The following is a 26,624-nucleotide window of genomic DNA, read 5'->3' as shown; positions in this document are numbered from 1 at the left end:
CCCTGGTTTGTGGGAGTATGCTTAGTCTTGAGAGGTTCTTCTTAGTTTTGTAACTGTATTCGTAGTTTCAGGGCATTTTTTCTGGTTATGTTGGAGGATTGACCCTACTTTCTAGGAATTTACGTAGTTTTGTGGCTGCATTCCTAGGTTTATGGAAGTGTTCTTAGTTTTGTGTAGGTATAATCCTAGTTTTACGATACTTTACCTTGATTTTTGGAAACATTCCCAGTTTTTCCTAATGACTGGAGTCTGAAGAAAGCTTCGTGACGCTACCTACACAGTGAATTCCTTAAGAAATAGCAAATGAGCTCCGTGACATTCAGCTACTTAGAGGAGTGTTATGTTTGGTAAACGGGTAATAAACTACCCCAAACTCTAACTAGCTAACCTCTAGTGACTCTGCCATCATCAATCCATATTTACCCATTGAACACTGTTGTGTGGGGCTCCTAAACCACATGCAGTAGGTAACTGACTGTTGCTCTCCTTTGCATCCCTGCCATGCTGTTCTTCTGCCCCCCCCTCCCCCGGCATGTACTGCAATCATAATTAATTTACTTAATGAGAGATCCTGAAGCACCACTGTAGGTCATGTCACTTACTACCTAACAGAGACACAAATCACCTTACGCGACCAGCGCCAAACCAGGAAAGAGTCCATGGCCTTTCTGAAGATGAAGAACTGCAAACCCCCGGAAGCAGACCTTCTCCAGCTCCACACCCGGGATCCGTAACAGTACCCCCACCAATGCCAGGGCCCATGTCAGGACACCTTCTCTCCTGCAATTGTACAAGGACTGAAACTCTGTGTCCTGAAAGAGCATTATCCGCACAGGCACAAAACACCTACGTTAATCAATCCCCCTTTAAACAAGCAGCTTGAATACAACCCTAAAGTTTATTTCTTTCGTAGCTATATTTAAGCTATTCACATATACTGTGATTTACACTGAATGACAATGGACAGGAGTCTCTAGCCGAAAGTGTCAACATCATCACAGACCACTAAGCAGAGATCCCGAGCAGGAAATGACAGCCTGGGCTTGGCCTCATTAAACCTACTGATAACTAAGTGCTGAAAACAGGGATCAACTTGAACCTGGACTGAGACCCTATTTCTGCGTGTCCTGGGAATTATGATGCACCTAGAACTACTGTTACTGTGGGCATTGGTGGTACTGAGGTGCAGGAATACTGTGGTATTCAAGTTGTATCCTGAACAACGGGATTACTGGGAGAATTGGTGTTTCCACACTTATTCCCATAGTAGTTCCTAGTTTTGGGCAGCTTTACATCTGCATATTTCATTCTTTTTTTGCTAGTGGAATGTCCATTGGAGGGGGCGAGGGGGGGACATTGGTAGTGTAACGTGTAATCCCAATTAAACTGGTTACTCGTGTTACCAGCCACCTCAGAATGATGGACTCTTCTATGCTGAAATATTATGGAGCCTTTTATCAGGCTAACCCATCACACAAGTCTATCTGATGAAAGCGAGGCTTACTACAACCTATTAGCCCGAAATATCAAAACAGCTGTTTTTTAAGCAGCAAGAAAGAAACAGTGGAAGTAAGTGTCTCAGCGAGTTTGAGATTTAAGGCCACATGTAGAAAGCTTTTTTCTCGTCGAAAACCCAAATTTGCGATTTGGTAATCTCTTTACCGAATCGCAAAAAGGGTTTGCGAGTCACAATTAGGAAGGGGCGTTCCCTTACTAATTGCGAGTCGCAGTGCAATATGTGATTGTTTTGTGACCGTGAATGTAGTCACCTAACAATCGCAGTTAGCACGAATTTCAAATTGGTGCTAACTCATTCGCAAACGGGAATGGGTCCCTGTGGGACCACTTACCCTTTGTGAACTGTTCCGAGAATATTTTTTCATTTTTGTTTTTGAAATGTGTTTCATTTTCCTTTAAGGAAAATGGGTTGCATTTAAAAAAAAAAACTGCTTTATTTTTAGGCAATCACAGAACTGGGGGTCTGCTGTCCCCAGCAGGCCACCATCACTGTGAGTGCGGCCATTCCCAGTGGGGTCGCAACTTGCGACCTACCTCCTGAATATTAATGAGGTGGGTCAGTTGTGACCCCAAAATCACACACAATGTGAGTCACACTGTTGTACCTTTGTTATTGCGACTCACAATACCAAGGGGTCGTACATCTGGCCCTTAGTTCTAGTGCTTGGAAAAATGTAATACCAGCATCATGTTAATGGGAGTCACACCAAGAGCCTGCTGGAAAAAATGGGGTAAACTGTGCATTTCTTAAACACTTTTACAAAGAGATTGGCTATATAACAGGAGGTCTACAGATAATTCTGAAAGGAAAGATGAGATGTTCTAGTCGGGGCATGCCACAATACACAGGTGCTATATTTTTCAGTTGCTGGAAAATATGGATGTGCATATGGCTCTCAATATGATACATTTGAGGCACACTAGCCAATAGTTAGTGACACAGGAATAATTGCCTATTTCGCGTAGTGTGACCCATGACCACACCAGTTTTCAATACTGTAACAGGTAATAATGCCCATTAGATCACTGGAATGTTGGGAGCTCCATTGCATAGAATAGAGTGGTTCAGTGCCCATAAATGCAAATCAAAAATTCAAGCGTTTGCCTTTCAGTTTCTCCCTGTTTGGCTTAGAACATTTTGATCTCAGTGAGTGGAATTTTCTAGTAGTCTTACAGCCTTTCTGCCTCTGGCGATACTAGTAGTTAAGGCCTTTAGCCTCGTTATAGGCCAGAGCCACAAGCACTACGGTTCAAGATGGTACAGCCCTAAGCAGCGGGCTATAATGCAATATTTTAGGTAAAAACCTATCAGAACATAGAAGCCAGCCCAGACATAGCATTGCACCATAAATCACAATAGACCACGCTTCGAAATCACCTATATGCAATGTATAATTCCCTCACGATTATCCACATTGCCTCAGTATATGTATACGGAAGTATATCTATTTTATTGACCATAATATCCCAGTATTTCAAATATCATTTTCAGGTCACTGTCCACTTTGCCCCAGTTTATTTACAACCTTATAATTAGACCACTATGTAAAGCTAGGTCAGTATCAACATTGCCTCTGTAAATTTTCAGCAGTGTAACCAGGCCGCTATATTTACAGCAGTATAACTGGCTCACCTATGTAACATAGCATAGCCATGTCAGTATCAACAATGCCTCAATACAACTAGGCCAGTTTCCACAATGCCCCAATTTTCACAAAAGCACAGTATGTGAAAGACCAGAGCCAGGTCAGCAGCCACATTTCTCCAGTATGTAAAACAAGCAGAGAAGGAGGCATTGTGATTAAGAGTAAGGTATTACATCCCTCTCCCATATTATTAAGTTGATTTCAGGAGTGCCCTGACATGATGTTCAGTTATCTGCAGTAAAATAAACTACATTCCATTTGCTCTGGCAGAGAATAGTTTTTGCTGAGGCAACTTCCTATTTCTACAAGTCCTCTGTCACTGTTAGATAGGGAACAATGTCCTGGGCTTATTAACCTGTGAGACGGATGAAGATGTTATCCCTAAAAGCTACAAATGTCTTGTAACACAATAAACGAGCTTAATTATCCAAAAACTTCTAATTGCATTCTAGAAATCAGTTAGAAGTAGGATGTTCACAGCAATTTACCTTCCCATTTCCCCAAAAATACAATAAGACAGAAAGTGAGAATTCCACCCACCAAGACCTTGTTTTCTCATCAGCGTGAGGTGTGCTCCCTCTTGCATCAATGAACCTTTTACTTACACGCCCTCTCTGCGGCAGCACATAATGTAGGACAGGATGAGGGCGAGGAGGAGAGCCAGCAGAAGCGGAACTAGAAGTGTTATCAGGTAATCTGTGAGGAAATCTCTCTCTTTCGGAGATTCTATGGGTGGGTTGAACTCGCTGCCAGCCTCCATCACCCCATCTCCTGGAGTAAGCGGTGTCTCTACAGGCAGGATGCCTGTCAAATTATCCTGAAAAAATCAGAAGAAGAAGTTAAAGGTTTTAAAAAGAAGAGGACCCCTCAATAGCTAGCTCACATTTCAAGAGGGAAAACACAGAAAATAGACCAGATTTTCACCTCATGAGGCGTGTTACATTATTTGTTACTTCTTGAACGTTGGTTCACCAATCAGTTTCATACTGCTGTACCTATAAAACTAGGCAAGCTCTTCCCCCAAGAAGTGAAATTCTTGTTCCTCTGTCAACCCTGACCTCACGATTCCTGGTACTGACCCAACTTCACTCCAAGGAAAAAGATTAATGAAATTCAACCAAGTATCACCTTAAGGAGGAAGCTCTTGTGAACTTCAGCAGCTCCGGGTCAATAAACTACTTACTTGAAGGAGCACCTTAGAAGTCCAAACAAGGAGAGAGTTTCCTGAGGCTCACACACTATTCATCTCGAGGACGGAGACCCTAGAACACAACCATATCTCATCTGAAAGAAAAGGCCCCTAGAACTATACCACATCTCACCTCAAGAAAGACAAACTTTGTCACACAGCCATATCTAAACCCAAGGAGGAGTACTTTTGGAATTTAGCCCGCTCACTTCAAGAAATTATATCTCTCAAACTCAATGAGCAATTATTTAAAGAAGGAAGAATCTTGGAACTATAAGTGTTCTTCCAGGAGTATCGGAGACGTATGGAACGCAACATGTATGGAAACTCTTAAAAGTCAACTAATTGTCTCGACCAACAACAAACATTTCAGGTACTGACACAATCTCACCTCTAGAATGAATAGCCCTAAAACTAAAATTCTCATCCGAAGGGAAAAGAACCTTTGGACTCACCACAATCTCACATAAAGAAGGGTGAAAGCTATAACTCAACCGTAGATCTGAACAAGGGAGATACTTAGAACTCATGTAGCTCTCAAGTCAAAGAAAGAGGCCACTGAAAACCTGACCATCTCAACAAAAGGAGGGAGAGCCCTGAAACTCAACTAATTAAACTAAGGTAGAGACAACTGAAAGTCAGACAGCATTTACTCCAGGAAAGAAGTCATCAGAAACCTAACCAGCTCTCACCTGAAGTAGGGAATTACCTGAAACTCAACAAGCATGCAACTCAATGAGAGAGACAGCTATAAGACCACCGTCTAAACTAAATGAGAAAAATCCTTAGAACTCAATAAATCACCTCAAGGATAGAGGTCCATAGAACACAATACGTTATCATACCAATGGGGAATACTACTGGAAATTAATCACCTCTCACCTCAAGAAGGGGAGTCCCCGAACACAATCAGCTCCTATAACAGAGAGGAAGGAACTAAACCAACTCCATCCACATCGATGGCTGTTGATAATATGAAACCATTTCTCTGCTTGATGATAGGTACCTCAGGGGCTCAGCCAGCCACCACTTCAAAAAAGGAAACTTCTGATGCTCAGTTTGCTGTCATCTCACATCTAGTGCTACCACATGAACAGAATGTACCCAACTCTATGTTAAGAAGGAAATCTTTGGAAACCAATTAGCTCTCAGCTCAAGTAAGAAGACACTCACAGCTCAAGCAACACTCACCGAAAGAATGGAGAGCTCTGGTGCCCGATTGGATTTGCCTCATGGATGAGGCTCCTGGGATACTGACCACTTTTGTGTCAAGAAGGGAAATCCTTGTAAAGCAACCAACCCTTACCCCAAGAAGGAAAAGCTCTGGAACCTAACTTCATCTTATTGTGGGTCACCACTAGACTGAAGCTAGCTCTTGCTTTAAGGAAGAAAACCCTTCAGCAAGGCCCTTGCTGAGGCTTCTAAGGGCCAGATGTAGCAAAGGTTTTTACCCATTGTGTGTCTATGGGAAAAAGTGTTAGTACATATGGCCCTAAGTCACAAATAATGAAAGGATTTATTCTTCCTCATTGGCATGTAATTGGTTTCTCAGGGCTCTTGACTGTTTATGTTAGGACCTCTCAGTTACATGCATTTCAACAGTTTTTCACTTGGTTAAGTCAAGTTCCTTCAATTATCAGCTTGTCAAGAGGTGGAAAAAACATAAACGGGAGCTATTGTGGATGTTGTGTACTCCATCCTCTGAGATCCTAATTAATGTACTTTTTCTACATCCTGGACTCGTCCTGCAGAAAAGAACATTTTTATGCGGTTTGGTGCTCTGTAGTGAAGGGAGACCTAAGCATTGAGCACATGAGGAGTTGGGGTTTTGGCTTTGGGAAACTTTCTATGCCAATATGCCAGCTTATGCAGAGTGGCAGCTGGGGTGAACATCTACATTATGTGCTTGTGAATGTGATTAGCTGTGTTTTAATTTGTATACGGAGGTCCAGCACAGGTTTTTAAACCCCTTTATACAAATTTGGTCATGCATAGTCAACTTTTGCCCACTACTTTGCAAATCTCATGACTCTTGAAGTGTGCCATAGGTATGTAGGTGTGGTATTTTTTTAGCGCAAACCTAACTGAATGCAGCCGAGCCCTGTACAACATCAATGGCAAGGATATATGGGTTATGCGCCAATGATGGGCATTTTCAGGACTTTACTGTATATCAGGAATTTACCCTACAATAGTGAGTAAATCGCCATGCCAGTCTTCCATTTCCATTTCCACTCCATACCATCAGACATACCATCGGGGTACAAATCTAGTCCTGCACTTTTCATTCACAGACCTATATTATTCTGCTAGTCATAAATCTGACCATGTGCACTTTAAATAAATCAGAGATAAAACAGAGAAATCCTACTTTTTTGGAGCACCAGCATAGCATGGTTGCTATTGGTCCTAAGGCAAGTAGGAAGAAGAACTGCCAAAGCCAATAGATCTGACTTTAATGTGCCTTTGCATTAAAACCTACCATCTTGGTTTTCCCAGTGAGGATAAACATTGTAGCAAAATAAATCCGCACAGGATGCACATAGGAGATAAAGAATTTAATGAGACTAATAAAGTAATAATTAAGTGTAATTTTCAGATGTAAAATAGTCTCTCATTCATTCCAATGAAAGCACTTTCTGGAAGTCGGAATGAGACGCCAAATAGTCACTACCATGAGGTGAGAGAGTGATGCATTTCTGGTTGCAGCCCGAGCCCGCTCTATGTATATTATAAGGATTTTTAAAGAATTGGTATCAGTACGTTCTGCAAATAATATGCTCACAAATGCAGACCTAAATATCGGCCTCCATCCCTCGGTTTGGTTGTTAAAACACACTATGATTGGCGTAGAGTAGGCGTTTAACCTCATGGACTCTGTTTTCACTGCACCTGCTGCACGTTTGATAGCTGCACCCACGATTGAGGGTCTCTGTCTAAAACCTTCATTCCAGCGGGATGAGTGTTTCTTTTCCCACACTGCTGCCCATTGACTTTTGTCCTTTCCTTGCTTAACGAAACCTAATGAATAATACGGTATCTGCTGTCCTCTACTGGTGAATGTTGGATTTCCAGCAGATGGAACGAATGTCATACACAAACCGCAATGAACGAGAATACTCAGGATAGACTTTAAAACCTTGGTAAACTATACAAAAAAAGCGCCAGGCTCTCCCCTATTATATGTTGGCTACCTCATGTATATACTCAGTACAAACCAGATATGTCACAACACTTTGTTCTAATGTACTGTTTATATGAGAGCCATCTTCACAAAATAATAGTGGGTCGTAAATCACGTGACCCAATTTTCAATATAAATTGGGAAGAACTGCACGGTAGGTAATGGAGCGTATCCATTTGTGAAATGTATGAAATTGGTCAATTTTAAGATTGGTCAATGCCGTAAATTTTATTTCCAGCTCCACACACACACACACACACACACACACACACGCCGCCCGTGCTCCACCCTCTGAACATACATTGCCCTCTCAGCTCCCTTTCTCGTCTGTTCATGGGGAGTCCTTGGTACTTGCTCCTCCTGCTCAAGTACTATCCCTCCGTTACTTGTCCCGCAGGGGCGGCCCCTCCACGAGAGCGGAGGAGCGTTGCCCACTAAAACAATGCCGCGAAAAATGCCCACAAAACTGAAAAATAAAATGGTAACAAAGTTTGTTTATTACCATTTTATTTTTCAGCACCCTTTCCTGAATTGAGTAGCAGGGAGCTGTGCACTATAGTTTAATGTGCTCATGTCCCTTTGGCCTGTCAGCCTGACATACGCACTTTAAACTTAGCTAACCCAGCTGACCTAAAGCACAGGCCTCCAGCCCTCTTGTGAGCACTGAGAGGCCGCTTCCACCAATTCTGATGCTGCTTTCATGCTGGTTTCCAGCATGAAAGCAGCATCAGGATTTGTTAGTGCTGTTTCCAGGTCCCTGTGGATGTGTTGGAGCCATGACGAGAAGAGGACGCCGTGAGGAGAGGAAGACACGTCGCCATCAGATAAGTGCCTTTTCTTTTTTTTCTTTTTTATTATTATTGTGGTCTTCCCAGCCCCCGCCATAAATACAAGCCAGCCGCCACTGCCCTTTTGCTCACACACTACTCCCGTCTAAAATACACTATGAAAACAAACTAGCTAGCACTCTCCTAAGTCTACAAGACAGAATCATCAGACCTCACTGGTGCTGGGAAAATGTTCAGAGTGGTAGGTGCTATGATCAATGTGATGTTACTTTATTGCTAAAGGTGATAAAAAAAACCAAGGCCCTGATGTAGGAAGAATAGGAATACATCACATAGAAACAAACATAAGTTCCCAAATCCCAATACAAACATTTTAGGCTAGATAGTTGTACACAAATGTAAGTAGTGAAAGGCTTAATACATGACATGTTAAAAAAGACAGACTGTGGGATCAATAGAAAAGGCAGGTCATATTTAGGACAAACAAACACTTATTATTTAGGAAACTTATACACATGCTGCATTGTTAAGTTAGCTGTGCTGAAACACACAAGAGGCCCAAGCCACATTAGAATGAGAGTTTTTCTTTAAAGCTGCACCAACTGTTGCTTTCAAAATGTTCACTTAGCATGAACAGGGTGGAACAGAAGGGTGTATCCTTCCTTAGCACAGGGGTCCTAAGAACCACAAGTCATTCATATCGTGTTAAACGGAACTGCGTAAAGGTCAGATAAGTATTTGCAAGGCAGGGCTACCATTAGCAGCACGCAACATATAGGGCCTCATTCTGACCCCGGGGGTAGCACCGTCAACAGGCTGGCGGTGCTACATGGGCAATTCTGACCGCGGCGGTAAAGCCGCGGTCAGAAAAGGGCAACCGGCGGTTTCCCGCCGGTTTACCCCTGCCCAAGGGAATCCTCCATGGCGGCGCTGCTTGCAGCGCCGCCATGGGGATTCCGACCCCCTTCCCGCCAGCCTGGTTCTGGCGAACCTGGCTGGCGGGAACGGGTGTCGTGGGGCCCCTGGCTGCCCCTGCAGTGCCCATGCCATTGCCTAACAGGGCCCCACATAGATTTTCAGTGTCTGCGTGGCAGACACTGAAAATCGCGACGGGTGCAACTGCACCCGTCGCACCCCTTCCACTCCGCCGGCTCCATTCGGAGCCGGCATCCTCATGGAAGGGGGTTTCCCGCTGGGTGGGCGGGCGGCCTTCTGGCGGTCGCCCGCCCGCCCAGCGTGAAACTCAGAATACCTGCGGCGGTCTTTTGTCAGAATGACCCCCATAATCTCTTGTTGTGCAGAAAGATAGATATGGTGAATGACGTCAGTGTAACTTGCCCACCCATGAGGCCACCAAGTGCAAGTGCTTCTTTCCAGAGGCACCTCATTATCTTATCTGTACTGCTTGTAGTTGCTTACGTAAATGCTGAACTCTTGACCACAATTTTTTGTGGTTTTTACAGTATAAATGCTACTGGTGTTTGAACCAGAACTTTGAACTTCAGTCATGGCCTCTATGTGAGACTGCCTGTTGTTCCCAGCTGAAAATCGATTAAACCTTTATTATTGTGTCAAAATGATTTGTTTTATTTTATTAACAGATTTCCCTCTAACAGCCCATATTTACAAGCGGCCTGAGCTGCTGGTGCGTCACTTTATGTGATGCACCAGTGGCGCAGGCTGCAGGGCCATATCTACAAGGCCACGCAAAGCCACTTTCCTTGGCTTTACAGGGCCTTGTAAGTCTGGAGTAAGGCAATGCAGTGTAAGTCACTGCGTTGCTTTACTTTGCGTCAGGGAGGCATTTCCATGGGAATTGCGGTGTGTGTTTGTAAACCTGGGAATGCGTCAAATGCCTACGCCACCCCTGGGGTGGCGTAAGAGTGACGCAAAATGGAGAAATGTTTTTATTTCTCCCCGTTTTTTCCTCTTTCTATGTGTGCTGCATTCTGCAGCACACATAGAAGTAGGAAATCGCCTCCATTGATTGTTTGAAAGTGTCCCTTCCTGCACAAAAACGATCACCCCACAAGGTAGGTGCCCTTGCATCATGGTGCAAGGATGGCTGCATTGGTGCATGGCAGCAATTTGTGCACCAGCGCAGAAGGAGAGGACAGAAATGCACCTTATCTTGTAGTTACGGTTCATTTCTGCCGGTTCAATTCTGCCATGCCCTGCACTATAGGCCTTGTAAAAATGGTCCCAAGTGTTACACAAAAACAAGTGTAGCAAAGGAGCAATCCCCATTCAGCAGGGAGTGTAAGGCAAGTAGTATGTGCCCAGTGGTGCATTTTGAAGCACAGATTCTCAAATACATAAGTCAAGCATGGTGTGGTACAGTAACACCATTTACAAAGAACACATTTTCCATTGAAATGGCTTTTTAAAATGGGCACTAAATATGCATCAAACATGCTACTAGACTGTTCATGTATATGGCTTGCAAACAATGAAGTGTGGATGTCGGCCTGGGTTGGCCCCCCTAGAGGGCGTAGATTGGTGATTAGCCCGCATGGCCCCCCCATGAGATAGATGAGTCCTCTCACGTATGACTTGTTCAACTGAACTACCTTCACTGCACATACATCACTCCCTTGAAACTGTGGCAGACAGGGAAGCTACAGACCCCCATTTGTTTCTGCTGCCCTGATCCAGATTTCTTCCACGTGATGTGGTTGTGTCCACTAAGCTGTAAATACTGGAAACAAATAATGCACTCACTCCCTCTTCAGGTCCTGGGGTACACACTCACACTGTCACCGAGATAGGCTCTGCTGGGGGTTCTGGGTGATCTTGGTAATACCAGAGGAGGAAGATACCTCAGTGGGATGGCTAAAATGGTGGCGAAAGGAGATATCACCCGGAAATGGAAATTGGCTATCGCACCAATGGTGGCTGAATGGAGACAAGGGATGGACTGATGCGCGGCACAAGAGAAACCCATATATGAGGCATGCTGTTCCCACAAACATAAACGAGTTTGGGGAAACGGTTGGACCACTATGGTCTGCAGGTTAATTTATAAATGTTACCATCTGCACTACTGTGCAAAACGCCACGATGAGTGTGGCTGGTTGGGGATGTCTCAGCTCAAATGTTTGTAAACTAGTTTGAAATCAATAAAATTGGCTGTCAAAAAAAAGTGTGGATACTGGTTTCAGTGTATGTTTATCACTTGTGTGAAATCTTTGTTTCCATCATACGTCGGAATGATGAAAAACTGTGCCTCATTTTTTTTTTTTTTGCTTCTGATGTTAGTTTGAAATATCAATGTATTTCATTTACAACTATTTAAATGTTGTTGTGTGTTATAAAACAGCTGACATCCTACAGCCTTTCCTTTCATGCTTTCTGTACTCCAGCAAGACTGTCACTCTGGTCACATTACAAATTTCCCTTAAAGCAGTTTGTCAGAAGACATTGTCTGACATTTGACCTGTGTCTTTGGATGCCCAACAAGTGAAACAAGATAAACACAAAATGTAAAGGCCTCTTTCTTTCTGAGTCTCCTTCTGAAACCCTGCAACGTAATTTTAGGGGTGCTGCAGCACCTCCCACACCCTTACTTCCAGCACCCCTGTTGCCGTTCACATGTTTTGAAAAATCTGAGACCCCATTACTTTAAACCCCACCGTGGATCTAGAAATCGTCCACACTTTTTCTTCTTTCACTGTAGTATTGATATTGAATTGCTTTCCAAAGATTGCAGGATTTGTGTATTTAGAAAGGTTCTGATTCACAAAATTGGACTGTTTGTGAGCACAAAAAGGCATTTTGGTATGTATCAATTGCAAATTGTGATTTTGTAACACATTACCAAATTGCAATTTGTGTTTGAAAGCACATGCCACTTTGGTGTTTGGAATGGGGCATCCATCTCAAGCAGAGATTCAGAATGGAGTGTATTAATGTTTGTAACTGAAATCTGGTCATAAAACATTAATATATTACTGACTGCACACAGGTAACAGTAACCTATTCGCAAATAAGGAGGGGTTGCTATGGGACCCTTCCCCTGTGTGAAGGTTGGCAATTTTTTTACGACTAGGGAGTGGCACCACAGGATATTCTTAAAAAAATGTTACTTTAACTTTTCATTGTTTTTAAATGCATCCTGTTTTCCTTACTGTTTCCTGTTTCCTTTAAGGAAAATGGGAAGCATTTTATAAAATTGACAGCTTTAGTTACAAGTAATCAGACATGATAGTCTGCAGATCTGAGCAGATTATCATCCCTGTGATGGCTGCAATTCATAGTGTGATCTACCTAATTAATATTCATGAGCTAGGTTGAGTTGCGACCCACTAAAAATCAGGTCAGTTTGGAAAAACAGAATGGATTTGGTAAGAGTCAGTGTGCAATTTGTGACCACTTTTACCAAATCCATTCGTAGTACATCTGGCCCTACAAAATTTCCTAATCATGGCAAACAGCAGTTTTTCCATTCCGAAATAAACTTGAAAAAATGCTAAATTTTGAAGTTCCTTTCTCTCCGTGGGTACATTATTTAACCATATTGTCCACAAAAAAGTCCTTCACCCTCATTTGTACTTGACCGAACATGTGGTCTGTTTTTTGCCCAATTCTGCACAACAGCACAATGGGTTTCCGTCATATTTAAAGAGAACCAAATCTAAACTAAAAGATGAAAGGGCAGATTTATAGAAAGTGGCGCTGCATGGAGTTCAGTGCCACTTTCCCTGCGCCCCTTAGCACCCCCTTACTGCCACCATGTGTGTGCCGTATTTAAAATATGGTGCACCAGGTGGCAGGGTAGGGGGCAATAGAGTCATTTTTAATGAGCCACGGGTAGGTCGCTCCCCCTGCCGCTGCAGCTCCTCCAGGTTCCTGAGTTCCTGAGACCCACCCCACAGTAAGTACCCCCCACCTCCCAGCCCCTCGCTCTGCCCCGCGCTACTCACCCTCTCTCCTGCTCCTGCTTCTTTTCCTCTTTTCTTCTTCTCTGTTCTTCCTCCTCGCTCCTCGTCTGTATTCTTCTTCTGTACTCCTCTTCTCCCCGTCTTCTCTCCTCTTCTCTTCTTCCTCATCTTCTGCTGTGGTCTTCTGCCCTCTGTTTCTTCGTTTTTTGTATCTTCCTCCGTGTTCCTCTGTGTTCTTCTGTGTTCCTCTGTCTTCTTCTGTCCTCCTCTGTGTTCTTCTGTCTTCCTCTGTGTTCTTCTGTCTTCCTCTGTGCTCTTCTGTCTTCCTCTGTGCTCTTCTGTCTTCCCCTGTGCTCTTCTGTCTTCCTCTGGGCTCTTCTGTCTTCCCCTGTGCCCTTCTGTCTTCCCCTGTGCCCTTCTGTCTTCCTCTGTGCTCTTCTGTCTTCCTCTGTGTTCTTCTGTATTCTTCTCTGTTCTTCTGTCTTCCTCTCTGTTCTTCTGTCTTCCTCTGTGTTTTTCTGTATTCTTCTCTGTTCTTCTGTGTTTCTTCTGTTCTTCCGGTCTTCTGCTCTTCCGGTCTTCAGTCCTTCCGGTCTTCTGTTCTTCTGTTCTTCTTTTCTTCTGTTCTTCTTGTCTTCTTGTCTTCTGCCTTCGGCTCTTCTGCCTCCTCCGTCCTCTTCTCCCCGCGCCTGCCCTCCTGCTCCTGCCTCATCCCCCTCCCCCACTCGCACCCCCCCCTATCTCCCCTATCTAACCTGTTCACTTTCTACCTCCCTCACTCCTCCTATCTACCTATCTCTCCATCTCTCTATCCCACTATCCAACTCCCTCACTCTCCACCTCCTCCTATCTTCCTATCTCTCTATCTATTTCCCTATCTATCGATTTCTCTATCTACCTTTTCTCTCTACCTATTTCTCTATCCCTCCCCCCCTCCCACCACCCCCTCTATTACCTATCTTCCCATCCTCTCACTCTACCTCTCACCCTCACCCACCTCTACAACCCCCCTCCCCTATCTTCACAACCCTACACCTATCTTTCTCCCTAATCTCCTAAACCTCCTAACACTCACCCCCCTCCACCCTTAAACCCCCCTCCCCCAGCTCTTCTCACTCTACCTGTCCCCCCCCCCTCCCTCGCGCTTTCCCGCCGCGACCTCCTGCACGCCCCCGCCCCCCAGCTCCCATTCGCCCCCAGCTGACCCCTCCCCCCCCCATCTACCTCATATGGCGGCCGCTGCAGGACAGTGGTAGCGACCCTTGACCCAAGGGTAGGTCGCTCCCCCTGCCGCTGCAGCTCCTCCAGGTTCCTGAGTTCCTGAGACCCACCCCACAGTAAGTACCACCCACCTCCCAGCCCCTCGCTCTGCCCCGCGCTACTCACCCTCTCTCCTGCTTCTTTTCCTCTTTTCTTCTTCTCTGTTCTTCCTCCTCGCTCCTCGTCTGTATTCTTCTTCTGTACGCCTCTTCTCCCCGTCTTCTCTCCTCTTCTCTTCTTCCTCATCTTCTGCTGTGGTCTTCTACCCTCTGTTTCTTCGTTTTTTGTATCTTCCTCCGTGTTCCTCTGTGTTCGTCTGTGTTCCTCTGTCTTCTTCTGTCCTCCTCTGTGTTCTTCTGTCTTCCTCTGTGTTCTTCTGCCTTCCTCTGTGCTCTTCTGTCTTCCTCTGTGTTCTTCTGTCTTCCCCTGTGCTCTTCTGCCTTCCTCTGGGCTCTTCTGTCTTCCTCTGTGTTCTTCTGTCTTCCCCTGTGCTCTTCTGTCTTCCTCTGTGCTCTTCTGTCTTCCTCTGTGTTCTTCTGTATTCTTCTCTGTTCTTCTGTCTTCCTCTCTGTTCTTCTGTCTTCCTCTCTGTTCTTCTGTATTCTTCTCTGTTCTTCTGTGTTCTTCTGTGTTTCTTCTGTTCTTCCGGTCTTCTGCTCTTCCGGTCTTCAGTCCTTCCGGTCTTCTGTTCTTCTGTTCTTCTTTTCTTCTGTTCTTGTCTTCTTGTCTTCTGCCTTCGGCTCTTCTGCCTCCTCCGTCCTTTTCTCCCCGCGCCTGCCCTCCTGCTCCTGCCTCATCCCCCTCCCCCACTCGCATCCCCCCCTCTATCTCCCCTATCTAACCCGTTCACTTTCTACCTCCCTCACTCTTCCTATCTACCTATCTCTCCATCTCTCTATCCCACTATCCAACTCCCTCACTCTCCACCTCCTCCTATCTTCCTATCTCTCTATCTATTTCCCTATCTATTGATTTCTCTATCTACCTTTTCTCTCTACCTATTTCTCTATCTCTCCCCCCCTCCCGCCACCCCCTCTATTACCTATCTTCCTATCCTCTCACTCTACCTCTCACCCTCACCCACCTCTACAACCCCCCCTCCCCTATCTTCACAACCCTACACCTATCTTTCTCCCTAATCTCCTAAACCTCCTAACACTCACCCCCCTCCACCCTTAAACCCCCCTCCCCCAGCTCTTCTCACTCTACCTGTCCCCCCCCCTCCCTCGCGCTTTCCCGCCGCGACCTCCTGCACGCCCCCGCCCCCCAGCTCCCATTCGCCCCCAGCTGACCCCTCCCCCCCCACCTCATATGGCGGCCGCTGCGCGACAGTGGTAGCGACCCTTGACCCAAGGGTAGGTCGCTCCCCCTGCCGCTGCAGCTCCTCCAGGTTCCTGAGTTCCTGAGACCCACCCCACAGTAAGTACCCCCCACCTCCCAGCCCCTCGCTCTGCCCCGCGCTACTCACCCTCTCTCCTGCTCCTGCTTCTTTTCCTCTTTTCTTCTTCTCTGTTCTTCCTCCTCGCTCCTCGTCTGTATTCTTCTTCTGTACTCCTCTTCTCCCCGTCTTCTCTCCTCTTCTCTTCTTCCTCATCTTCTGCTGTGGTCTTCTGCCCTCTGTTTCTTCGTTTTTTGTATCTTCCTCCGTGTTCCTCTGTGTTCTTCTGTGTTCCTCTGTCTTCTTCTGTCCTCCTCTGTGTTCTTCTGTCTTCCTCTGTGTTCTTCTGTCTTCCTCTGTGCTCTTCTGTCTTCCTCTGTGCTCTTCTGTCTTCCTCTGGGCTCTTCTGTCTTCCTCTGGGCTCTTCTGTCTTCCTCTGTGTTCTTCTGTCTTCCTCTGTGCTCTTCTGTCTTCCTCTGTGTTCTTCTGTATTCTTCTCTGTTCTTCTGTCTTCCTCTCTGTTCTTCTGTCTTCCTCTGTGTTCTTCTGTATTCTTCTCTGTTCTTCTGTGTTCTTCTGTGTTTCTTCTGTTCTTCCGGTCTTCTGCTCTTCCGGTCTTCATTCCTTCCGGTCTTCTGTTCTTCTGTTCTTCTTTTCTTCTGTTCTTCTTGTCTTCTTGTCTTCTGCCTTCGGCTCTTCTGCCTCCTCCGTCCTCTTCTCCCCGCGCCTGCCCTCCTGCTCCTGCCTCATCCCCCTCCCCCACTCGCATCCCCCCCTCTATCTCCCCTATCTAACCCGTTCACTTTCTACCTCCCTCACTCCTCCTATCTACCTATCTCTCCATCTCTCTATCCCACTATCCAACTCCCTCACTCTCCACCTCCTCCTATCTTCCTATCTCTCTATCTATTTCCCTATCTATCGATTTCTCTATCTACCTTTTCTCTCTACCTATTTCTCTATCTCTCCCCCCCTCCCGCCACCCCCTCTATTACCTATCTTCCTATCCTCTCACTCTACCTCTCACCCTCACCCACCTCTACAACCCCCCCTCCCCTATCTTCACAACCCTACACCTATCTTTCTCCCTAATCTCCTAAACCTCCTAACACTCACCCCCCTCCACCCTTAAACCCCCCTCCCCCAGCTCTTCTCACTCTACCTGTCCCCCCCCTCCCTCGCGCTTTCCCGCCGCGACCTCCTGCACGCCCCCGCCCCCCAGCTCCCATTCGCCCCCAGCTGACCCCTCCCCCCTCTCCTACCTCATATGGCGGCTGCTGCGCGACTGTGCCGCTGGCGCGCCAGAGGCGCGCCAGAGGCAAGCCCGTCTGCGCCCGTCCGCGCCTGGCCCGCGCCTGGCCCGCGCCCAGTGCCACGACCCCTGGTCCCCAGCTCTCCCAAGCCCCGCTGATCCGCTACGACCCCACCACCCTCCATGCCCTCAACCCAGGACGCTCCAACACCTGCTTCCAAGCTCACCCCAAACGCACCCATGGACCCTTCGCCTGCAACTCCTGCAAACGCATCTTCCACCACGCAACTACCACGACCACAAGCCCACGCGCCATCAACCACCTCAAGTGCATCCTAGTCAACGCTCGCTCCGTTCACAAACACGCCGTTGAACTCTGGGACCTCCTAGACTCCACAGCACCGGACGTCGCCTTCATCACGGAGACCTGGATGAACGCCTCCTCTGCTCCAGACATCGCCACTGCCATCCCCGAAGGCTACAAGATCTCCAGGAAAGACCACACCAACCAAGTAGGAGGAGGTATCGCCATCGTCTTCAAAGACTCCATCAGCGTCACCACCTCCACCGAAGACACCCCTCTCGCCGCTGAACACCTGCATTTTCAGATTCGCACCGACCCGAGGACCACCCTCAGAGGATCCCTCGTCTACCGTCCTCCCGGACCTCGCGCCCCTTTCAGCGACGCCATCGCCGACTTCATCTCCCCGCACGCCCTCGCCTCACCGGACTACATCCTCCTAGGCGACCTCAACTTCCATCTGGAACAAAACAACGACCCCAACACCACCACCCTGCTCGACAACCTCGCCAACCTCGGCCTCAAACAACTGGTGAACACTGCCACCCACATCGCCGGACACACACTCGACCCTATCTTCTCCGCCAGCAAACACGTCTTCTTCAGCCACGCCTCTGCCCTTCATTGGACCGACCACAGCTGCGTCCACTTCACATTCCGACGCGAGACCCGCCACCTCCGCACTCAACCCATCCCTCGTCGACAATGGAACAAGATCCCTGAAGAGCAACTCTTCTCCGCACTCGCCGCCAACCAACCCACCCTCACCACCGATCCCAACGACGCAGCCCTCAACCTCACAAACTGGATCTCCAACTGCGCAGACAACCTTGCTCCCCTCAAACGCACGCAGCGACAGAACAACACCAAGAAACCTCTCTGGTTCTCTGACACCCTCAAAGAATCAAAGAAAACTTGTCGCGCACTTGAGAAAGCCTGGCGCAAGGACCACACCGCTGACAACATGACTGCCCTCAAGAACGCTACCCGCGAACACCACCACCTGATCCGCGCTGCCAAAAGGAATTTTTTCACCGACAGACTGGACAAAAACAGCCACAACAGCAGAGAACTCTTCAGCATCGTCAAGGAGTTCTCCAACCCCAGCGCCAACGCCGTTACGCCCTCACAGGATCTATGCGAATCCCTCGCCACTTTCTTCCATCGCAAGATCAGCGACCTCCACGACAGCTTCGGACACCAGACCCAACCAAACACCACCGAACCCACATCCCCGACCATCACCCTCAACAACTGGACCCACATCAGCACGGAAGAAACCAAATCCATCATGAACTCTATCCACTCCGGCGCCCCTTCGGACCCCTGCCCGCACTTCATCTTTAACAAAGCCGACGACATCATCGCCCCGACCGTCATCAACTCTTCTTTTTCTTCTGCTACCTTCCCCGAATGCTGGAAACACGCCGAAGTCAACGCCCTACTAAAGAAACTTACGGCTGACCCGAGCGACCTGAAAAACTTCCGCCCCATCTCCCTTCTGCCTTTCCCAGCCAAAGTAATAGAGAAGACTGTCAACAAACAGCTGACCACCTTCCTGGAAGACAACAACCTGCTCGACCCCTCACAAACCGAATTCCGAACCAACCACAGCACTGAAACCGCCCTCATCTCAGTCACAGACGACATCAGAACCCTGATGGACAACGGTGAAACAGTCGCCCTCATTCTTCTCGACCTCTCGGCTGCCTTTGACACCGTCTGTCACCGCACCCTAATCACCCGCCTCCGCTCCACTGGGATCCAAGACCAGGCCCTGGACTGGATCGCCTCCTTCCTCGCAAACCGCTCCCAAAGAGTCTACCTCCCTCCGTTTCGCTCAGAACCCACTGAGATCATCTGCGGCGTACCTCAAGGCTCATCACTCAGCCCGACACTCTTCAATATCTACATGAGCCCCCTCGCCAACATCGTACGCAAGCACGACATCATCATCACCTCCTACGCCGATGACACCCAACTCATACTCTCCCTCACCAAGGACCCCACCAGCGCCAAGACCAATCTATAAGAGGGCATGAAGGACGTCGCAGATTGGATGAGGCTTAGCCCCCTAAAGCTGAACTCTGAAAAAACGGAAGTCCTCATCCTCGGCAATACCCCGTCCGCCTGGGATGACTCCTGGTGGCCCACGGCCCTCGGCACCGCACCGATCCCCACTGACCACGCCCGCAACCTCGGCTTCATCTTGGACCCTCTTCTCACCATGACCAAACAAGTCAACGCCGTGTCCTCCGCCTGCTTCCTCACCCTCCGCATGCTTCGCAAGATCTTCCGCTGGATCCCCGCCGACACCAGAAAAACCGTGACCCACGCCCTCGTCACGAGCCGCCTGGACTACGGCAACACCCTGTACGCCGGGACCACAGCCAAACTCCAAAACCGCCTGCAACGCATTCAAAACGCCTCGGCCCGCCTCATCCTCGACGTACCCCGCAGCAGCCACCTCTCTGCACACCTGAGACACCTGCATTGGCTCCCAGTCAGCAAAAGGATCACCTTCCGACTTCTCACCCACGCACACAAAGCCCTACACGACAAGGGACCGGAATACCTCAACAGACGCCTCAACTTCTACGTCCCCACCCGCCCCCTCCGCTCCTCTGGCCTCGCACTCGCTGCCGTCCCTCGCATCCGACGCTCCACGGCGGGTGGGAGATCTTTCTCCTTCCTGGCGGCCAAGACCTGGAACTCCCTCCCCACCAGCCTCAGGACCACCCAGGACCACTCCGCTTTCCGGAGACTCCTAAAGACCTTGCTGTTCGAGCAGCGATAACCACCCTCTTTGTCCCTAGCGCCTTGAGACCCGCACGGGTGAGTAGCACGCTTTATAAATGCTAATGATTTGATTTGATTTGATATTGATGTACTCTGCAGGAGTAGTGCCAAAATGTTGGCGCTACTCATGCAGAGTACATAGGGTCCCATTCTAAAGAATGGAAGCCCCCTTTTAATGCCTGCTCTTAAAAGTGCCGTAATAAATAGTACAAGGAAATCCCATAGATTTGGCGCAGGTATAATGTAGCGCAAAGGGTTACAGGGTGATGCAATGCATACATTGCGCCACCGTGTAAATACAGCACAGGGACTTTGGCCTCGTTGGGCCACATTAACGTAAAAATAAATGACGTTAATGTGACGCAAGTTGGCGCTAGGGGCCTATAAATATACCCCGTAGTTTTCTTTTGGTTTTCTTCACCGCACAGCGGGAAACAGGCAGCAGCATTGTCTCCGTCACGTAATCGAGCCGGCAGCAATGATGTCATCTGCAGACAGTGGACACTGCTATGGTGCTGGGCAGGGGGACCCTTGCACTGCCAATGCAAAGTACATGGGCAGTGCAGGTGCCCACCTGTGGCCCCCTGCACCTGTTCTCCGCCAGCCTTTTCATGGATGTGAAACTGCCATGAGAAGGCTGGTGGAGAATGAGGTTGCAATCCGCAGGGAAGCACTGCATGCAGCGCTGCCTTGGTGGATTACGATCTCCACCTGCTGTCAACCCATTGGGATCACCGATCCGAGCAGAGACGGCAGAACCCTAGTGGTCTGATCACCAGGGTCTTAATGTGGCAGTCAGACCGGCACAGCAGCGGTGGTCCTGATTGCCACCACAGGGCTGGTGGTCTTAAGACCGCCAGCCTCGTAATGAAGCCCTTAGTGTTTTGCAAGGCATGGAAGACTGCATGGATTTGAGCTTTATGCAGGCGATGTTTGTTTTAGTGTCGAGGAAATCAATAGTAAAAACTGACCCAACAGACCATAAAACAGGCCTACAAATAGCCAAAAACGTACCCACACACAGTTCTGTCAGACCAGCCCATCGGGTAATGCCTGCTTGCCCTATAGGTCAGTCCGACCCTGTTCAGAGCAAAACTACAGAGGAAACCCATTGCGCACATTCTGTTGCCTTAATTTTCCTCCTTAACACAATTTACCCCACATTGTGTGCTTAACAGACTTTGCTTCATTTTTCAGACACATTTTATATGAATACTCCTACGTAATCTGCCATTGTTTTCAGTGAACATCTCAGTGAAAAGTGAAACCACAATAATGATTCAGCCAGTAGCGGCTCGCAGGGCAAGGAAGGGGCGGGGCGGGGGGTATAAACATTAATGAATTTTTTTTTTTACACAACCACTTACCTTCAATCGCCGCCGCGCTGCTCCTATCCTCTGTCGCAGGCTGCAGCCACAGGCTCCCAACCTGCCCTGCGGCCAATCCTGATGCTGCTCAGGGCACTCCCAGGCAGACTGGGAGTCTGTGCATGCTCTGTCCCGCCCGGCAACTGTGTTGCTGGGCTGGAGAGAGCCTACAGCGCATGTGTGTTTGGCCGGCCAAACATACATGCGCAGTGAGTGGGAGTGCTGTGCACTCCCTTCACTGCTTGTCACCTCTGTGACCCCACCCCTTTACCAGAAAACAATAATCAACTCAGTTTATTATTGTTTTCTGGTAAAGGTTTTGCAGATGCGGCTGCTGGTGGGGGGGCGATGCTCCTCCGCCCTAACAGAGGAGCCGCCCATGGATTGAGTCCTCTATTGCACTTCCCTAGCGCATATGGGTCTAATTTCACATACAGATTAAACCAGTATTTATAATAAACATATAGGGCCTGATTACTAGTTCAGCAGACAGGATAACTAGTCTGCCAAACTTCAGGCGGGGAGGCTGCCGCCTTACTAACTACTTACATGCCGGGCCCATTACGACTTTCCCGCTTGGCTGACAGGTGGAAACCAAGCATGAAAGTGTCGGCAGCATTGTCAACAGCTTGTAGTTGAGCCGGCATCAATGCTGCCGCCTACGTGCTATACATGCACCCTTGCAAAGCTCACTGTCTGCACAGCAGACAGTGAGCATGTGCAGACAGTGAGCATTGGGAGGGTGCTGGGCAAGGAGACTCCTGCATTGCCCATGCCAAGGACATGGGCAGTGTAGGGGCCCCCCTGCGGCCCCTTGCACCTGTTCTCCACCAGCCTTTTTATGGCAATGAAACCGCCATGAAAAGGATACTGCAGAACCAGGTCGTAATCAACAGGGTGGCACTGACTTCAGCACCGCCCTGGCTGATTCCGACCTCCGCCACCGTCAGCCCTTCAGGATCGAGGATCACAGTGGAGACAGTGGTAAGTCAGCGGGGGCTGCCCGCCAACCTCGTAATGTGGCGGTCAGACCACCACAACTGTGACTGTCCAACAGCCACATTCATAATCAGGCCCTCAGTGAGTAACCTTTCCTTTTATGTGACAACTTAATCAATGATAATCAAATTCTAATATTCACTTTAGCAGATAACTTACTAAAGGTAAGCCACTGTCAAGCCTGGATAATGGATGGAACCTTCAAAATGGGTCCAAAGCATTCACTCAGATATACACCAAACCTGGTGAATATCAAAACGCAAATATCCCTTTTATATGCCCTACTACCAAACAAACAAAGCAGCACTTACTATGAATTCTAAACCACATTAAACATAAAACAAATAACTACTATCCACAAAAAATAATCATAGACTTTAAACAAGCCATGATTCAAACCATTAAACATTTTTACCCCCACACAGCCATACAAGACTATTACTACCATTTTATTGAAAGCATATGAAGACACCCCCAGCAGTCTGCACTAGGGGCCTCTTTATGAGTTTGGCGATCTAAGGACCACTAAACCCATGGTTTCAGTGAGACCGCAGCATGCCATATTATGACCTTGGCGGTCTGACCGTCAGGGGACCACTGCCACAGCTAGGATCATAGATCACAATGGGTAGGCGCTGGACAAATTCGTGCTCAGCCACAGTGGTACTTAAAGCGACACCGCCGTGCTGATCATGACTTCACTTTCCACCAGCCTCTCATGGCAGTGTCCCCAGAATGGAAAGACTGGCGGAAAGCCAGTGGTAGGGGCCACTGGGGGGCCCCTACACTTCCCACAACAATGTTATTGGCAGTGCAGGGGCAGTGCACAGTTACACTGTGCTGACTGGTGGAAACCTCCGATTTCCGCCAGTCAGCCCTGTGAAAACCTTGTAATGGGGCAGAGGAGTAGTCCCCCAGCCTTGCAGCGGTCTTTTCTCCAAGGGTCTGGCAGCCCGTGTTTCGGACTGCCAGACTCGTAATGAGGCCCTAAGTACAGACAGCTAATTTGCCTTTGAAATAAAAATAAATGATAGCAGAACCTATATCCATTCTACAGAGGTAGCTAACCACTACAATTTGCTAATATGGATCCTTGTCTACCAACAAAACAAAGACAAACTAATCCCCCTAATGGATTATTTCAAAGAAACTTGGGTAGGCAACTGCATCACCCCAGATACAGACGCCAACCCAAATTTCAAATACCATGGTGGAATGTCTGTGACAGCACCTTGGCACACAAAGCCAAAAACAAAGAACACAATGCAAGGATGGCACAATGCCATCCAATCCACACTAGGCAGAACCCAACCTACACCCCATTAAAATTATAGAAGCATTACAAAAAAGGCAAAGCTACCAACAACTGCGGATGGAGCGATCTGTAACCCAAATTGCACCTAAACTCAGCAAACAAATCAAAAGAATGTACAACAAACTACAATTTAAAGTCAGACTCTTCACAAACAACAAAGGAGTAGTTACTTAGAAATAATAGCAAAATTCATATTAATAAAATAGATAGTAAGCTACAAAAGTCTCAAAAACCGGCACAAAATCTAAACTAACATCAAAAATATTTTTTATATAAATACCTCAGTCTAAATATTAAATAAAACTCCAATGTTAAATAAGACTGAGATAATAAAACAATATATACATTATTTACATGAAAAATGTAAACCTCGCCAACCAAAAAGCTCAAAGGACAAACTCAATCTCTCACGGAAAATGAATACAACACATAAACCACACATTTCCAAATAACATTCACATAATATTTACACAAGCAATAAAATATAACATTTCCTACCGCAAACAAATAAAATAATTGACTTAGGACCTGATTACAACCTTGGCGGAGGGGATTACTCCTTCACAAGTGTGACGGTTATCCTGTCCGCCGTATTACAAGTTCCATAGGATATAATGGAACTTGTAATACGGCAGAAGGGATGTCTGTCACGTATGTGACGGAGTAATCCCATCCACCAAGGTCGTAATCAGGCTCTTACTGTTCTATAGCAGTAATTCTTCCTCTGTATCCATGTAATCAAAAATAATCCACCAAAAGCGGGAAAAAGATTTTCAAAAAAGTGGACGGTGATGGGCCCTAAAGGGTGATATTTACTATTCCCACTCCAATGTAAAGAAATTTGGGGAAGGTGTTGGACACTGAAGGAGTGACATTCACTATTCCCACTCTAATCTAAACCAGACTGGGGAAGGTGTTGGACACCATTTACCATTCCCCCTCCAATCCATATCAAATTGAAGGAGGTGTTAGACACTAAAGGGGTGACATTTATTAATCCCACTCAAATCTAAACAATTTTTGGGAAGGTGTTGCACATTAAAAGAGTAACTTTTACTATTCCCACTACAAGCTAAACCAATTGGGAGAAGGTGTAAGACACTAAGGGGGTCATTCTGACCCTGGCGGTAAAATCCGCCAGGGCCAACGACCGCGGGAGCACCGCCAACAGGCTGGCGGTGCTCCCATGGGCATTCTGACCGCGGCAGTACAGCCGCGGTCAGAAACAGGAAACCGGCGGTGTACCGCCGGTTTCCCGCTGCCCTGGGGAATCCTCCATGGCGGCGCAGCTTGCTGCGCCGCCATGGGGATTCCGACCCCCTTACCGCCATCCTGTTCCTGGCGGTTTTGGCCGCCAGGAACAGGATGGCGGTAAGGGGTGTCGTGGGGTCCCTGGGGGCCCCTGCAGTGCCCATGCCAATGGCATGGGCACTGCAGGGGCCCCCGTAACAGGGCCCCACCATGATTTTCAGTGTCTGCCATGCAGACACTGAAAATCGCGATGGGTGCAACTGCACCCGTCGCACCCCTTCCACTCTGCCGGCTCCATTTGGAGCCGGCATCCTCATGGAAGGGGGTTTCCCGCTGGGCTGGCGGGCGGCCTTCTGGCGGTCGCCCGCCAGCCCAGCGGGAAACTCAGAATTACCGCGGCGGTCTTCTGACCGCGTAGCGGTATTCTGCCGGCGGGACTTTGGCGGGCGGCCTCCGCCGCCCGTCAAAGTCGTAATGACCCCCTAAAAGTGTGACATATACTATTCCTACTCCAATATAAACCAATCTGCGGAAGGTGTTGTACATTGAAGGGGTGACATTTACTATTCCCACTTCAATCTAAGCCAATTTGGGGAAGACTTTGGAACCTAAGTGTGAAATTTACTATTTCCACCACAATGTAAAACCTTTTGTGTAAGGTGGTACACACTAAGGGGGTCATTCTGACCCTGGCGGCCGGTGACTGCCAGGGTCACCGACCACGGGAGCACCGCCAACAGGCTGGCGGTGCTCCCTCGAGCATTCTGACCGCGGCGGTTCCGCCGCGGTCAGAAACGGAAAGTCGGCGGTCTCCCGCCGACTTTCCGCTGCTTGGGAGAATCCTCCATGGCGGCGGAGCGCGCTCCGCCGCCATGGGGATTCTAACACCCACTACCGCCATCCTGTTCCTGGCGGGTCTCCCGCCAGGAACAGGATGGCGGTAGGGGGTGCCGCGGGGCCCCTGGGGGCCCCTGCAGTGCCCATGCCAATGGCCACAAAGTATTTCAGTGTCTGCAAAGCAGACACTGAAATACGCGACGGGTGCAACTGCACCCGTCGCACCCCTGCAACTCCGCCGGCTCAATTCTGAGCCGGCATCCTCGTTGCAGGGGCATTTCCGCTGGGCCGGCGGGCGCTCTTTTCCCGCCATGGGGATTCTAACACCCACTACCGCCATCCTGTTCCTGGCGGGTCTCCCGCCAGGAACAGGATGGCGGTAGGGGGTGCCGCGGGGCCCCTGGGGGCCCCTGCAGTGCCCATGCCAATGGCCACAAAGTATTTCAGTGTCTGCAAAGCAGACACTGAAATACGCGACGGGTGCAACTGCACCTGTCGCACCCCTGCAACTCCGCCGGCTCAATTCTGAGCCGGCATCCTCGTTGCAGGGGCATTTCCGCTGGGCCGGCGGGCGCTCTTTTGGAGAGCGCCCGCCGGCCCAGCGGAAATGTGTAAATGGCCGCCGCGGTCTTTTGACCGCGGTGCGGTCATTTGTCGGCG

The 26,624-nt window shown here is 48.3% G+C and overlaps 1 protein-coding gene across 2 annotated transcripts in view; it reads right to left on the bottom strand.

The window, feature by feature from the left end:
* The window catches only part of SGCA (sarcoglycan alpha), a 108,003-nt gene that overhangs the window by 17,402 nt on the left and 63,977 nt on the right, over nt 1-26,624 (bottom strand). For both annotated transcript variants that reach the window (XM_069237826.1, XM_069237827.1), the window contains exon 7: nt 3,770-3,981. In XM_069237826.1, the coding sequence (XP_069093927.1) occupies nt 3,770-3,981 (212 nt within the window). The remainder of the gene's footprint in view (nt 1-3,769; nt 3,982-26,624) is intronic.

Source organism: Pleurodeles waltl, chromosome 6 (assembly GCF_031143425.1).
Source record: "Pleurodeles waltl isolate 20211129_DDA chromosome 6, aPleWal1.hap1.20221129, whole genome shotgun sequence".
NCBI classification, from domain to species: Eukaryota; Metazoa; Chordata; class Amphibia; order Caudata; family Salamandridae; genus Pleurodeles; species Pleurodeles waltl.
The sequence above is the reverse complement of the archived record's forward strand: the minus strand, read 5'-3'. Positions and strand labels throughout refer to the sequence as shown.